This window comes from Anopheles aquasalis, chromosome 2, assembly GCF_943734665.1.
Source record: "Anopheles aquasalis chromosome 2, idAnoAquaMG_Q_19, whole genome shotgun sequence".
Taxonomy (NCBI): domain Eukaryota; kingdom Metazoa; phylum Arthropoda; class Insecta; order Diptera; family Culicidae; genus Anopheles; species Anopheles aquasalis.
The window spans coordinates 71,093,932-71,105,646 of record NC_064877.1 but is presented as its reverse complement, the minus strand read 5'-3'; the positions used below and the strand labels follow the sequence as shown (position 1 = coordinate 71,105,646).

General features: G+C 47.3%; 1 protein-coding gene across 1 annotated transcript in view; it reads left to right on the top strand.

Annotated features, from left to right (window-relative positions):
- Positions 1 to 9,966, top strand: part of LOC126580800 (putative odorant-binding protein A10) — a 23,278-nt gene extending 13,312 nt beyond the window's left edge. Inside the window, exon 2 of the mRNA XM_050244064.1 lies at positions 8,409 to 9,966. Within this exon, the coding sequence (XP_050100021.1) occupies positions 8,409 to 8,551 (143 nt within the window). The 3' untranslated portion in view covers positions 8,552 to 9,966. The remainder of the gene's footprint in view (positions 1 to 8,408) is intronic.
- Positions 9,967 to 11,715: the final 1,749 nt, after the last annotated feature.

Below are 11,715 nucleotides of genomic sequence, written 5' to 3'. Positions count from 1 at the left end.
GTGGCCGGAAACGGTCTGTAACCGGTAGTGAGGGTTGATCGGTGGCTCCCTCGTGGGGTGGGGTGGTGGTGACTTCCGATTTGCCGGCAGTAAAGGTGAAGATTTACTTTTCCGGTGAGTCGTCGTGTTTTGGGTGCGTTTTTGTTGTTGATTTCTTTGTGTTTACGATGTCCTTTCCTTCACTTTCCTGACTCCGGAAGCACCCCAGCATTGCCGTTGGTGAAGCCGATAAAATGGCCACCCGATAATCGACCGTTATGGATGCGGCACCGAATGGCTTCATAATTGGGAGTGGCCGACGGTGCGGTGCCATGCGTCATGCGGAAAAAAGAGGTCCGGAAATAGCGTAGCCGATGGTGGATTAGAAAAGGAAGAACACGACAGAGAGAGAGAGGAAGGTGATGGGAAAGTAAACAGAAAATAGTCTTTGCCCTCGTGGTCGGCGCACCTGGGATTGGCACGCAGTGAACGCAAATCATGAAGGAAGGTTAAAAGGATGCCATCGGCTTTGATGAAGGTACGCCTTGGTTCGTCCATGGGCTAGCTGGCGAGTGAATGAGAAACCAGCGATGCGGGAACGGACCCCACGGAATTGGATTAACATGGGACTTTTTCTTCTTCTTTTCGTTGTTATTTGTGCCAGTGTTTGTGGTGGTGCGGTTCAAACTACGCATAAAGAATAAATTGGGAAAATATGAGGTATTCTGCGATGGTCGACCATTATCGATGATGCGAGAATAGAAAGGTCTACTTGGAGTAGAATTAGTGCTACAATAAATGGAATCGATGAGAGGAAAAGGTTCGCGATGAGATTGTTGGCAATTCTAATTTTGTGGCAGCTTTGCTACATTTCAAAGGAAGCAAATTTCTGCAAATGTAGAGCCAATAAAAGAGCCAATAAATAATTCGACAATCGCATTAAACCATGTTGCAACCTTTCATATCAATATATTATTGAAAGTAAAACTGTACAAAACATAGCAGTTAATAGACTATTGAAACCATGTCATGATTGAAATTTAATTTATTGAATTCTTCTTAAAAACATAGAGCGCCACGAGAGGCAAATACGCGTCTAAATTAAGACCCTAAGTGAGTTCTTTTTTCAGCTAATACGTGCAGCAGAGTTTTACGTCAATACCTGAAAAGAAAAAACTTTGCTCGTTATCTGTTTTTGCAAGCATTCATTTACTAACAACCGAAGTTTGCTGAGATGTAATCCATTTTAAGAATGGCAAAGATTGCAGGTAGAGTCTAGAATCCCCTAGAGCTGCTTTCGATTTTGACATGAACGTCATTAAAAAACCCTCTTTAATCCTATTCATTTACACGCTGCCTTTCCATGGCGTTACTGCAACTTTGACTGCAACTTTGACTGCTTTAAAGCTTTAAACGGTACATCGTTGATTGAATGTGAACATAACCTTACTCAACTATTTGGCCAACAGTTAGTAAGTAGAGGTAGAGGTTCACGAACATCACATTATTAAATTACAGCCATCATAATGTGTAATGGAACTCTTGGTAACGACTTTTCGTCGTTCACCGTTCCCTGGAACCACGTGCAACATCGGCAGCACCAGCAGCAGCAGCTGGTAGTCCGTTGAGTTTGAATCATTTATCAAAAAGCACTAGCACCCGTACCGGCTGTACCGTAGCCTCGCGTAGCCAGGAAGGCATTTAATTTGAATAATTAAAACCTACAGCGACTGCAGCCAGGATATGGCGTCGTCGAGCAACGTGTTCGTTGCCTTTTTCCTTTTTTTAGGGCCTTTACTTGCTCTCCCGCTGCAACGGTCGCTGGTCCCTGCTTGTGTGGGCCTTCTTGTGCGGCCAGACGATGTACCACCAGTGCTGGCGGTCTCGCCTTGCGTCTTCTTTAATTGAGATAAATTACAAGCTGCCACTTAGAGTCAGCCATAGGTCTTCGGCAGAGGAAGGCGCTGGTAGAACCTACCGCTCGATAGACCTACCGCTTAACCAGTACCCACTGAGGTTTCCACCATGAGACGCTCACTGTAATTAGATCCTTCAAAAAGCAGATAATGCTCACCACGGAAGTGCGATTGCAGCAGACCACCAAAGCGCAGAGGCCGTTCGAAAGTGTAACCGAATCCTCGCCGCGTAACTGACGCAACAATTAGTCGACTCAAGGTACGATGAAACTCAATCTGTCGATGGATTATACAAAAGGAAATTCGCATTGTCTTGCCAGAGCCCGCTTTCGTGTCTGCTGTGTGTGGTTGGTCTCGACATCAAGTAATTAGATTTTTCCACCAACTCCATTAGAGCTCGAGTTGCTAAGACTAGCTGATGGCCCCCACGATGGGACCAATGCCAGTGGTTGTCATTGTGATTGTCAGTCGAGAGCTAACTGCTGAGGAAGGCGGCACAAAACGACATGGCCGCCTTGAAATCTTACTGCAATCAGGATGACAATCTTCACTCGTCGACTGTGAATGGCGTTGCCGAAAGCCATCTAACCAGTTCTGAAGCTTCGGAGCGCACCAGATCGTTTCGCAGAACTGCTTCATTCGACTGGAAGCAAGAAAATTCACAATGAAGTTGATCAATTATGTGGAGCAGGAGAGCATGATGGCATCGCTTTTGCTCCTTGCCTTTCAATTATGCGCTGCGGACGTATCATTCATTGCAATGTAGATCCATCAGCTGCAGCTGTGTCGCAGTGATGCGCCAGTGAAAATGGTGTTCTCTTCCTCTCTCGATGCATGCATGCAAGTGGTTCGGATGCGTTGATAATCATATTTATCACATTTCATCATGACAGCATCCGTCACCGATGCTCACAGATGGCTTCAACATGCAGCAACCGGCGTAAATGGCGTCGTCTGCAGATAGTGCCTTATTCATTCCACTCCGGAACGCTGAATCAAGTTTCGCGAAATGTCTTTTTCGTCTTTTTGATACTGTTATATTTCTCATATTTTCTTTCGTTTAACTTTTCCTGCATTTTGAAGCGAAAAATAGTAGCTTCTAGTGGATTTGGAGACGATTCAGAGTTTGGGATCGTCTTTGCTACTCACAAGTAGTCATTCTCTCGGGGAAATGTGCACATGTTTCCAGGCGGTTTTTGATATTTTTATTTATTGGAAGAACATTTTTATTCATATATTAAAGTACCGAAGCAGCATATCGACGTCCCAGTTTAAATAAAAGTCCGTTCCGCGTCGGTTGGAATTGTGAATAATTCCTGGCATCCTGAATTCCTGAATCCATTCCCAGTTACACTGTGCAATCTTCGCTGAAAGGTCCATTTAACATTTATGTAAGCGAATCGGTGCAGACTGCAGACTGTTCCGGGCGCAAGGATACATTTTTCATCACTGACGCCTACCAGATGGAACGGAATGGAGACCGAGGTGGAATGTGGAATTGGAAAAAGCGAAGGGAGCCAAGAGGATAGCCGGGGGACGGCAATTCAATTTGCTCGAGCTGGAGTTGTGAGAAAAATTAACTCCATTTATCGTCTTTTCATGTGACTTTTCCCTCCTTGAAGGCAATCTGTCCGTGAACTGCTGTTCTTTCTCTTTTTTTACCATCAAACACTAGCCCAGTAAGCTCGTCTTTGTTTCATATAGAAGAGCTTGTGGTCACAATCTACCCAACATTTGCTGGATGTTACCGGATACTCACAGTCGAGTCACAGTAGGGAATAGTTCATGTGTGATGTGCGGGCTAAACGCTCCATTTCACGCGCAGTTTCGCTCTATTCACTTGGAAATGGGATGTGGAAATCGTCCCATTGTCAAAAAGGAAAAGAGGGATGAAAGTTTTAATTGAAAAACAATTCAATCTAAAAGATCGGTTAGAGAAGGCCGATAGATGGTCAGAGTAACGCCTGGCTGCCCAAGCGTATCGGTGATTCACCTTCAAGCATCTGAACGTGAGCTGCTTCCATCGATTTTCCCCTTTCAATTAACGATAATGAATCATCAGAACTGTAATTGGCCGCTTGATCACCTGAACGGAAGGTGTGTGAAATGATTCTTTCCTTCCTCGTGGTTAGTTGGCCGAGAATGGAGGCACGTTTCACCGGTAGCAGCATCCGATTAGCAAACAATCAACACCCCCCCCCCCCCCTGGATCGGGTCCTGGAGATGCTATTCTTGATGAGTGTTTACAAGATAAACGCCGGAGCGGGAGAGGATCCGTAATCGATAATACTAATCGGAAATCAGAGTTGCGTTTGCAGGGTTCGAAGGTCAGACTTTGTGTTTGTGTTGGAAAACTTTGCAGACCGTGATTATGTTGGAGCTTGATGGTTCAGTGATCGAATCAATATCATCGCTCACTGATTGCTGAAGAGTCTCTTGGCAATAACGCGTAGAAGAAACATGACCTCGACATTTAATTGCTAAAGTAAATCGAATGTTTTCATTAGCGTCACTCCACGCCGTAACAATTCCAAAGTGGATAGACGGCTCCCGGCCGAAGCAATTTCTCTTTAATTATCCATCTTCCGTCGCCTGTGAATACGACGATGCCACGGAGTCATCACTTTGCTGCATTGCAACCTATTAAGGGTACATTCTAGCGGCAGACTGAAGACGCTCAATGTCGGCATACTCTGCACGTCGGAATGTTGACTTTCTTCGGTTCGTATCGTACGCCCGTCAGCACAACGGGAGCGTTGAAACAGTTCCATGAGGCGGTTCCGGCCCAACGCAACGACAGCGTCGATGATCTCTGCTGCTGCAGCTGCCGCTCTTGAAGTTCTTAACGTCAAGACCTTCGTGTTCGAGCACTGGCACCGACAGCTTGACTAAACATGTTAACCCAACATTACATCGTAGCGCGTGGATCTTCTTGGCTGCCGTCGGCACCGGATCTTGGGGTCATTTCCGGGGTGAAAGCAAGTTGCAGCGATGGGATGCAACCAACAAGATTCAATTTGTACCATCATGACGCCGTGGAGTACTCGGGGCGATGTATCGCAGCAGTGATGACACACATTCTGACGATGCTCGAGGCTGCATCGTTGATGCAGCGATTCAAAGTGCATCTGGGCGTGAGCTGGTTGGCTTTCTCGCTCGAAGCTAAAATGCCGTCACATGACATAGCATGGCTGGGACAACATAAACAGAACGGGGAACTTCACACCAAAATGATGCTCCGGGCACTGGAACGCTCTCCGTACGCAAACCGATTTACACCCCATTTGCACGTCGTTGTGAGCGGCTATTAACGCAATTTGCTTACCAACGGTCACGGTACGGTTCGTTCGGGATCACTGCGTGTCTGCTACGTACGTGCGTGAGCGTGCCAAAGCGCAGGGGAATTCCAAATGGTATTAACGGCTGTGCTACTGGCTAAATTTTGCATTTCATTGCGGGCGGCTTGATGACTGTCAACGCGTGTTTGGAGCGGTGACCGATGGCTACTGATGGTGCCGTCAAACTGGCCCACGGACGGCCGACTAATGGGCAGTTGACATGCAATCGTAGCGCGCGAACGACCAATGCGAGAACAAGGAGCAGCAATCGATCGAATTCGGCGAAGGGACAAATGGGTGTATCACCGAACAGAGTTGAGCAAATATTGATTTTACAGCATAACTGAAATCGTTTCTTTAACGACGGTACCGACCACTAGCTCCTTTTGATAACCACTGGATACGGTGTCATCCGGATATATCCGTGGAGCATAACAGTAATGGTATTGTCTATCGTGCTCCATCGTCAAGGTAACTATTTTTACATTCACTCGTTCCTCGCCAGCTAGCTACCACCACTCAACGGAATATAGCCTTTAGGAAATGCTATTTCCATTCGCTACTGCGTTTTGCAATCGAGTAGAAAGCATATCATTATTTATTCCAACTGTTACGGGCGCCGGTGTCTCCAGAGGATCTCACCGAGTAGCGCATCTAGGCAAGAACTTGCCGAGCAACGAGGATTGCCATCCATCCGAGGGAATATCGAGCATGTCCTGGAAATTCGTCTTGATCGAATCCCTTGCATCTACATCATCATCATCATCATCGGCAATCGAACAGCATTGCTTTCCGATTGGTGCGTCAAACACGGCAAGTTGGCGAAGCGCTTCACCATTCCCTGGATCGTGTCGTGTTGTAGGCAATGAAGACCTCGGGGCCTCCGGGACCGTTTGATTGGGCTTCCTCTTCTTGTGCTCGGTTGGCACAGAATTTTCCGAAACGATGTTGTGCCGACAACCAATTTGCTGTTTCTCGCAAAGGAGGCTGGGCTATAGTTATGCTCAAGCTCTTGTCCGTTTTTCATGCCTTGAGTGAACCTATTTGTGAACCTCCACATCTAGCTACGGTCACATGGTTTCAGTCGGAATAAACCATAAGTGCTACGTAAACAAGATGTTCTCTGTAATCGTTCGCTTTGAGTCAGAAATACATCCAAATTCATGGTACCGGTTGTATTTTCACAGCAGCATATTGCAGCAATTGCATATTGAACTACATTCCATCTGCAGATAGATTAAGGGATTTCGTGGAAATGATAGCTTGTAAAGATAATGAAGATTCATGGACACGGTCTTAAAAGAAAACAATGTCGAACCAAGTTCCTTTACTTCTGCTGTAGCGATGATAATCAGTTTTAGCAATAGATTTCTATAGATCTAGCCAACTGATGTTTATGCTCCCGTGAATGCCACATTGTCAGACAAAAAATCAAAAAGGTTAAAAGGAACTTTGTATCGACTTTGTAGTTCGTGGTTATAGTTGTTTCTGATTGAGTACACCATTGTGGGAACACTAATTTGTAATTTAAACATTACTCCGTTATTGCGACCACGTAATAGTTTTGATTCCATTTACGCGATTGAATGGAATTTGAGGACCATCTCTCAGATAGCAGCTCGAGTTAAATGGAGCGATGCAATTATGTGCGGTGAAAAATTATCAGCTTACCATCCGCCAAACGTGTAATTGCCATTTGCTATACGGATCATGTCGGATGTTGTTGTAAATTTAATTATCCTGAAATGCTATCCTAGCCATTTGACCACTAATTAGCACTATTTACGCAGCCAATCGTGAACGAGTATCATCCAGCAGCCGCTGTTTGTATGTTTCGTGGTTCGTTCGCTCGCGCACCACCACGCTTTGCACTTTGTGGTTAAATCCTGGGTGTACCATCGTTATGGTAGGCCAACGAAATTACCTAAAATGGATTTTGAATGATAAGTTTAAAGCTATACAGCATCTACTTCTACAAGCGTTAGTGCACAGAAAAGCAACGCTTTTATGGTTTCTGGTGTTTATACAAATTAAATAAACATTACACTGTTGTCTCGATTATCGTCATTAAAAGGGGTTTATTGACTCTTTTCCTTTTTCGAGCGAAACGCTGTAAGCACCTTCTCTACCCCGGAGGCAACATCATATCTTTAATGCTTAAAATGCTTTGCTGCTCGATAGCATCGATGGTGTCTGATGATCCCACCGTCCATAACCTTTTTTTTATGAACCAACACTTTTACCTTCTAACGAACAAGCTACACCTTCACTCGACACCTTGGCATTAACGTTGGGGCCGACGAACTGCCATAATCCCTTTGCTCCTGCTGCGCTAGGGCACAGATGCTGGGCTAGGCGCCAGACTAGTGTAGTGCTCTGTATCGTGAAAGCTTAATGTTTGCTGTTTCATAAACCCTGCATCCTCACTTACGATAGCACGGCACGTGGGCACTGGGTTGGTGTTTCTGGTGCGCTGTTCTTGCGACGGAACTCGATGCTACCCATCGACCGTCAGCACGAGGCCATCATTCTAATGAAACAACTTCTCCGAGCGTAACTCTCAAGCTCCTGTGTTTGTTTGTGATGCTGCCGCTCCTTCCCAACAACAACATTGTTGCTTTGGGTGAATACTCGTCCATTGAACGGTACCGAATAGTGACGATACTGCATGGGAAAGTGGCAACCCCCGTTGAAGTTGAAGTAGCTGTCGAACACACTGCCAGCAATCTGCTGCTCGCGTGACTGCCGAGTGTCAACAGAAGGTGCATAAGGACTTCGAGAGGATCCTACATGACGGGTTGCACGTTTCGTTTGCATGCCGCAAAGTTTGTTCGATGAGGGAATGCACGAGCAAACTTGTCACTAGTGTCCTTGTGTGACCAACGGCAGTGCAACAGATCATTACACATGCTCTGGGATGTTTCTGGTCGTGGGAACGATACCAGACCGACGGACCAGCCACAGAATGCGATTCGTATGTTTGACAGAAGAACCCATCTATTTGTATTCGATTTCGTGTTTAGCATATATTTATGATTGTTTGGAAACTGCATATTCAAACTTGCATGTCTAATGCATCCTTCAGTCAACATTCTATGCCGTTGGGAACCTGCATCCTCGCTCTCTCATACTCTCTTTTTCTTTACCCCTGTCTCTCTCTCTCTGCCTTTTCTAGCGGCACTACCGGAAGTGATACAGCGCAACTGCCGGAACTGTTCGCCCCAGCAAGCCCAGAACGCACAGAAGCTGACGAATTTCCTGCAGACGCGCTACCCAGAAGTGTGGGCCATGTTAATACGCAAATATGGTGCCGTTTAAGCAGCATCCTTCCACTCATCGCAGGATCGGAGGATCGACTTTTTCCTCTTTCTCTTTTTTCTACGAAACAGATTTACCTTCTAAGCGATACGCCGAGCACGGGCCACTAAGCGAGCGTGGTCGGAGTGAAAAGTTATACATATAAAATGGGAAGAAAAGCTGACAGACGGATGGGAATGAATGGGAAGTGAAGTCTTCGCGCAAATCAATCGTCCAACCAAAGCTAATGGAAGCAGAGAGCATAAGCAACGAAGTAGGAAAGCCACAACGAACAACGAAGAAGGACAAGCGTGCCAGCGAGCGAACGAGCGAACGAGCATACGAACGTCGCATACGTCCGAACGCAGAACTGTCAGATCAGCATCGTCACATATCCAGCGCTCTTCTCCCCCGGGAGCTTCTATTCAGCAGAACGGCAATCAGTTGCGATGCGATGGCCAGCAGGGAAAAGCCGAGATGGGAAATGTCCGCTTGTCGTGGTTGCCGGCATCGACGAAAGTATGGACGTGACGATCATAATGTCACCGAAACAGCATCGAATTCTCCGAAGCGCAGCCAGTGTGGTAGTGATTCTTCTTTTCCCCACCCGTTGCTCCTTCCTTTTTATGCTGCCAACCAGCCAGCCTGACCGACGTCAACAGCTACTGCTAAGGCTTCGGGAAAAAGATTCCGCGTTTCGTGCGAAGCCAAGCGAAGCGCGGCTACTGCTTAACGCTTTCTTCGTACTTCCTCTCCAACGGAACATAACCGGATTCTTTCGCCCAGCCCCAGGCCGCTGGTGACAAGCGGCTTAACGAGTTTGCTGTTTGACGGTGCGCTTAATTTGTTTGTATCGCAACGTCGGTGGCGCATAATCGGATTATGGATATGCGTGTTTGGCTGGCTGGCTGGCTGGCTGAGCTGGCTGAGTGTCCATGGTTATTCCGCTCGTTCATCAGCAGCCACCACTAGAGTCAAACAGTCACTGCTAACGGCTAGAATTAATATCAAATCAACAGAACTATGTGATAGCATCATATCCTCCCCGACCCCTGTCGAGGCGAAAGGCAACGGGAACCCGTTTGCAGTATCAGTTCACTTTCCCGAACGAAATCGCAGAGTTCGCGAATGGTCGCATCAAAGGCAGACGAACGCCGGCGGCCTCATCATGGCGGAGAACAACAATATCAACCCCTTCCTCTCGTGTTTTCCATCCCGAGGACAAAATATCATTTACCCTAGCGTAGGATACCGTCGGTGAGCATAGGTTTGCATAAACAGTACAACAACGATCAGTTATCTCTGTCAAGGGGCGCCGCCCCTGTCGTCTGTAGAGTGACTTTTACAGGCCAGGCGGGAATTCCTGTTTGAAGCCTGATCGGCTGATTTCCCGTCAGTGTTTGGTTCGTTTGATGGAATAAAGATGATTGAATGGAAAAGCCCTGTTATCGTATCTAATGTTGCCGTTTTTTTTCTTTCCTTTGAGAAACCCACACTCCTTTTGATCCCCTTGATGCGCGCACCGAGAACGAGCTCACGTCGATGCCTTCACGTTTTGGAGCTACGGCAGTTGCCGGTATGGCACCGTCCTTAGAAAACGCTTTCACCGTTTATCGTTCCGCTTGTCAATCATCGCTGGAAACCGCCACATCGGTGATATTGTGTTTCACTTCGAGTGTTGGGCTACGAAAGGCGAACTCGTTTCCTTCCGAAACGTGTGCCGTTCACCCATCATTAAGCTGCCAAAAAAGGGCCGCTCGCGGTATCGTTTGTGAACCGAAACATCGCGTCGCGATACTGAAGCTGAATGCGCGTTCACTTTGCGAAAACGCGGATCTCATACATCATCACGCAATGGGGTTCGGTTGGGTGGAAAATCGACCGCCATCTTATTATGCCAGCCGTGACTCACCACACTCCCTGCCTAGCAGCCAAGTCAATAATTTGCTCTCCGAGAAGCAAAAAGCACAGGCTAAACGTAGCTAGCAAATGGTAGAACATTTGCGCTCCGGCTGTCCCTTCAACAAATCCGCTTAATGGTCTCGCCTTTGGAAAGGGCGCCGACGGATGCAGGTCCGTCCGTAATGCCGGCGATCACTGTAACAAGGATCGTCTCCGCTGACTACGAGGAAGGCCGAAACCGTGAACCTCGGCACAATACCACCGCTAACGAATGTCACATACGGGTTCCGCTTCGCAGGATAGGAATCTGATCAGATGATTGGTGAGGTGAAACGGACGGACGGCTGCAGGCCTGGTCGGCCTGGTGGGCTTGGTGGGGTTTAAAAGGCCAGAAACCTTTTCCAATTCCGAAACCCGAGAAACGGGACGAGCTCAAAGCACGACCCAGCAAAGCAGACGGCCAGAGCAGAGTCCCAAAGGGAAAGGGGCCGACCATCACAAGGATACGCTCATGGACTCGTCGTCTCAGGTCTCGCGTCTGGTCGTCGTTGGGAAATTTATTATTATTTTTATTGCTAAGCACGATTTTCCTTTCCCTCCGCCTCTACTAGTAAGCTCGGTCGCGATGTGAGCAGCGATTCGAAACGGATTGATCGCCACCGGGGACCGGTCTTGTAAGCGTGTGAGGGGGGCCCTCGGTCTGCGGGGGGGGGGGGGGGGGGTTCATAAGTTCAATCGCAAGAATTCGCTAACGGCAGCAAAAAGCTGGAAGCTGTAGTCGCGTCGTCAGTGCGTTCCGTGGAATCAAGGCGAGTAACAGACAGTTTGAGAAAACGAAACGAAAGAACTCCCGTGCGGTAGTGACTTGGAACGGTTGTGTGTTGTTGACTTGTGGAGGAAGAGAAGTATTGATTGAAATCATCACCGACGGACACTGCCGGTGCTGTGCTAGCCGTCGAACCGTTTGGATACGCACGATGGCACAGTATTTAATTCTGTCGCTTTTTGCCGCCTTATGCCATCCCGGGGAACATTCTGTTGTTGCTCTTCTCTTCTGTTGGCAACGCTGCGGAAAATGTGATGTTCTCAAGTGCCGTTTGGGAGTTTTTGGGTGTGAAAATGGAATTTTGATTGTGAATTTTTTCATCTTTTCCTCGCTTTTTCGAGCGACGGTACCGACATTTGGCACGTGCCAACGAGGGAGTGCCCTTGCGTCGCAAGCAATCCGAAGCCAGAAAAGGGAATCGAAACACATAATTCCATCTGAAGCCAGGCTGGATGGA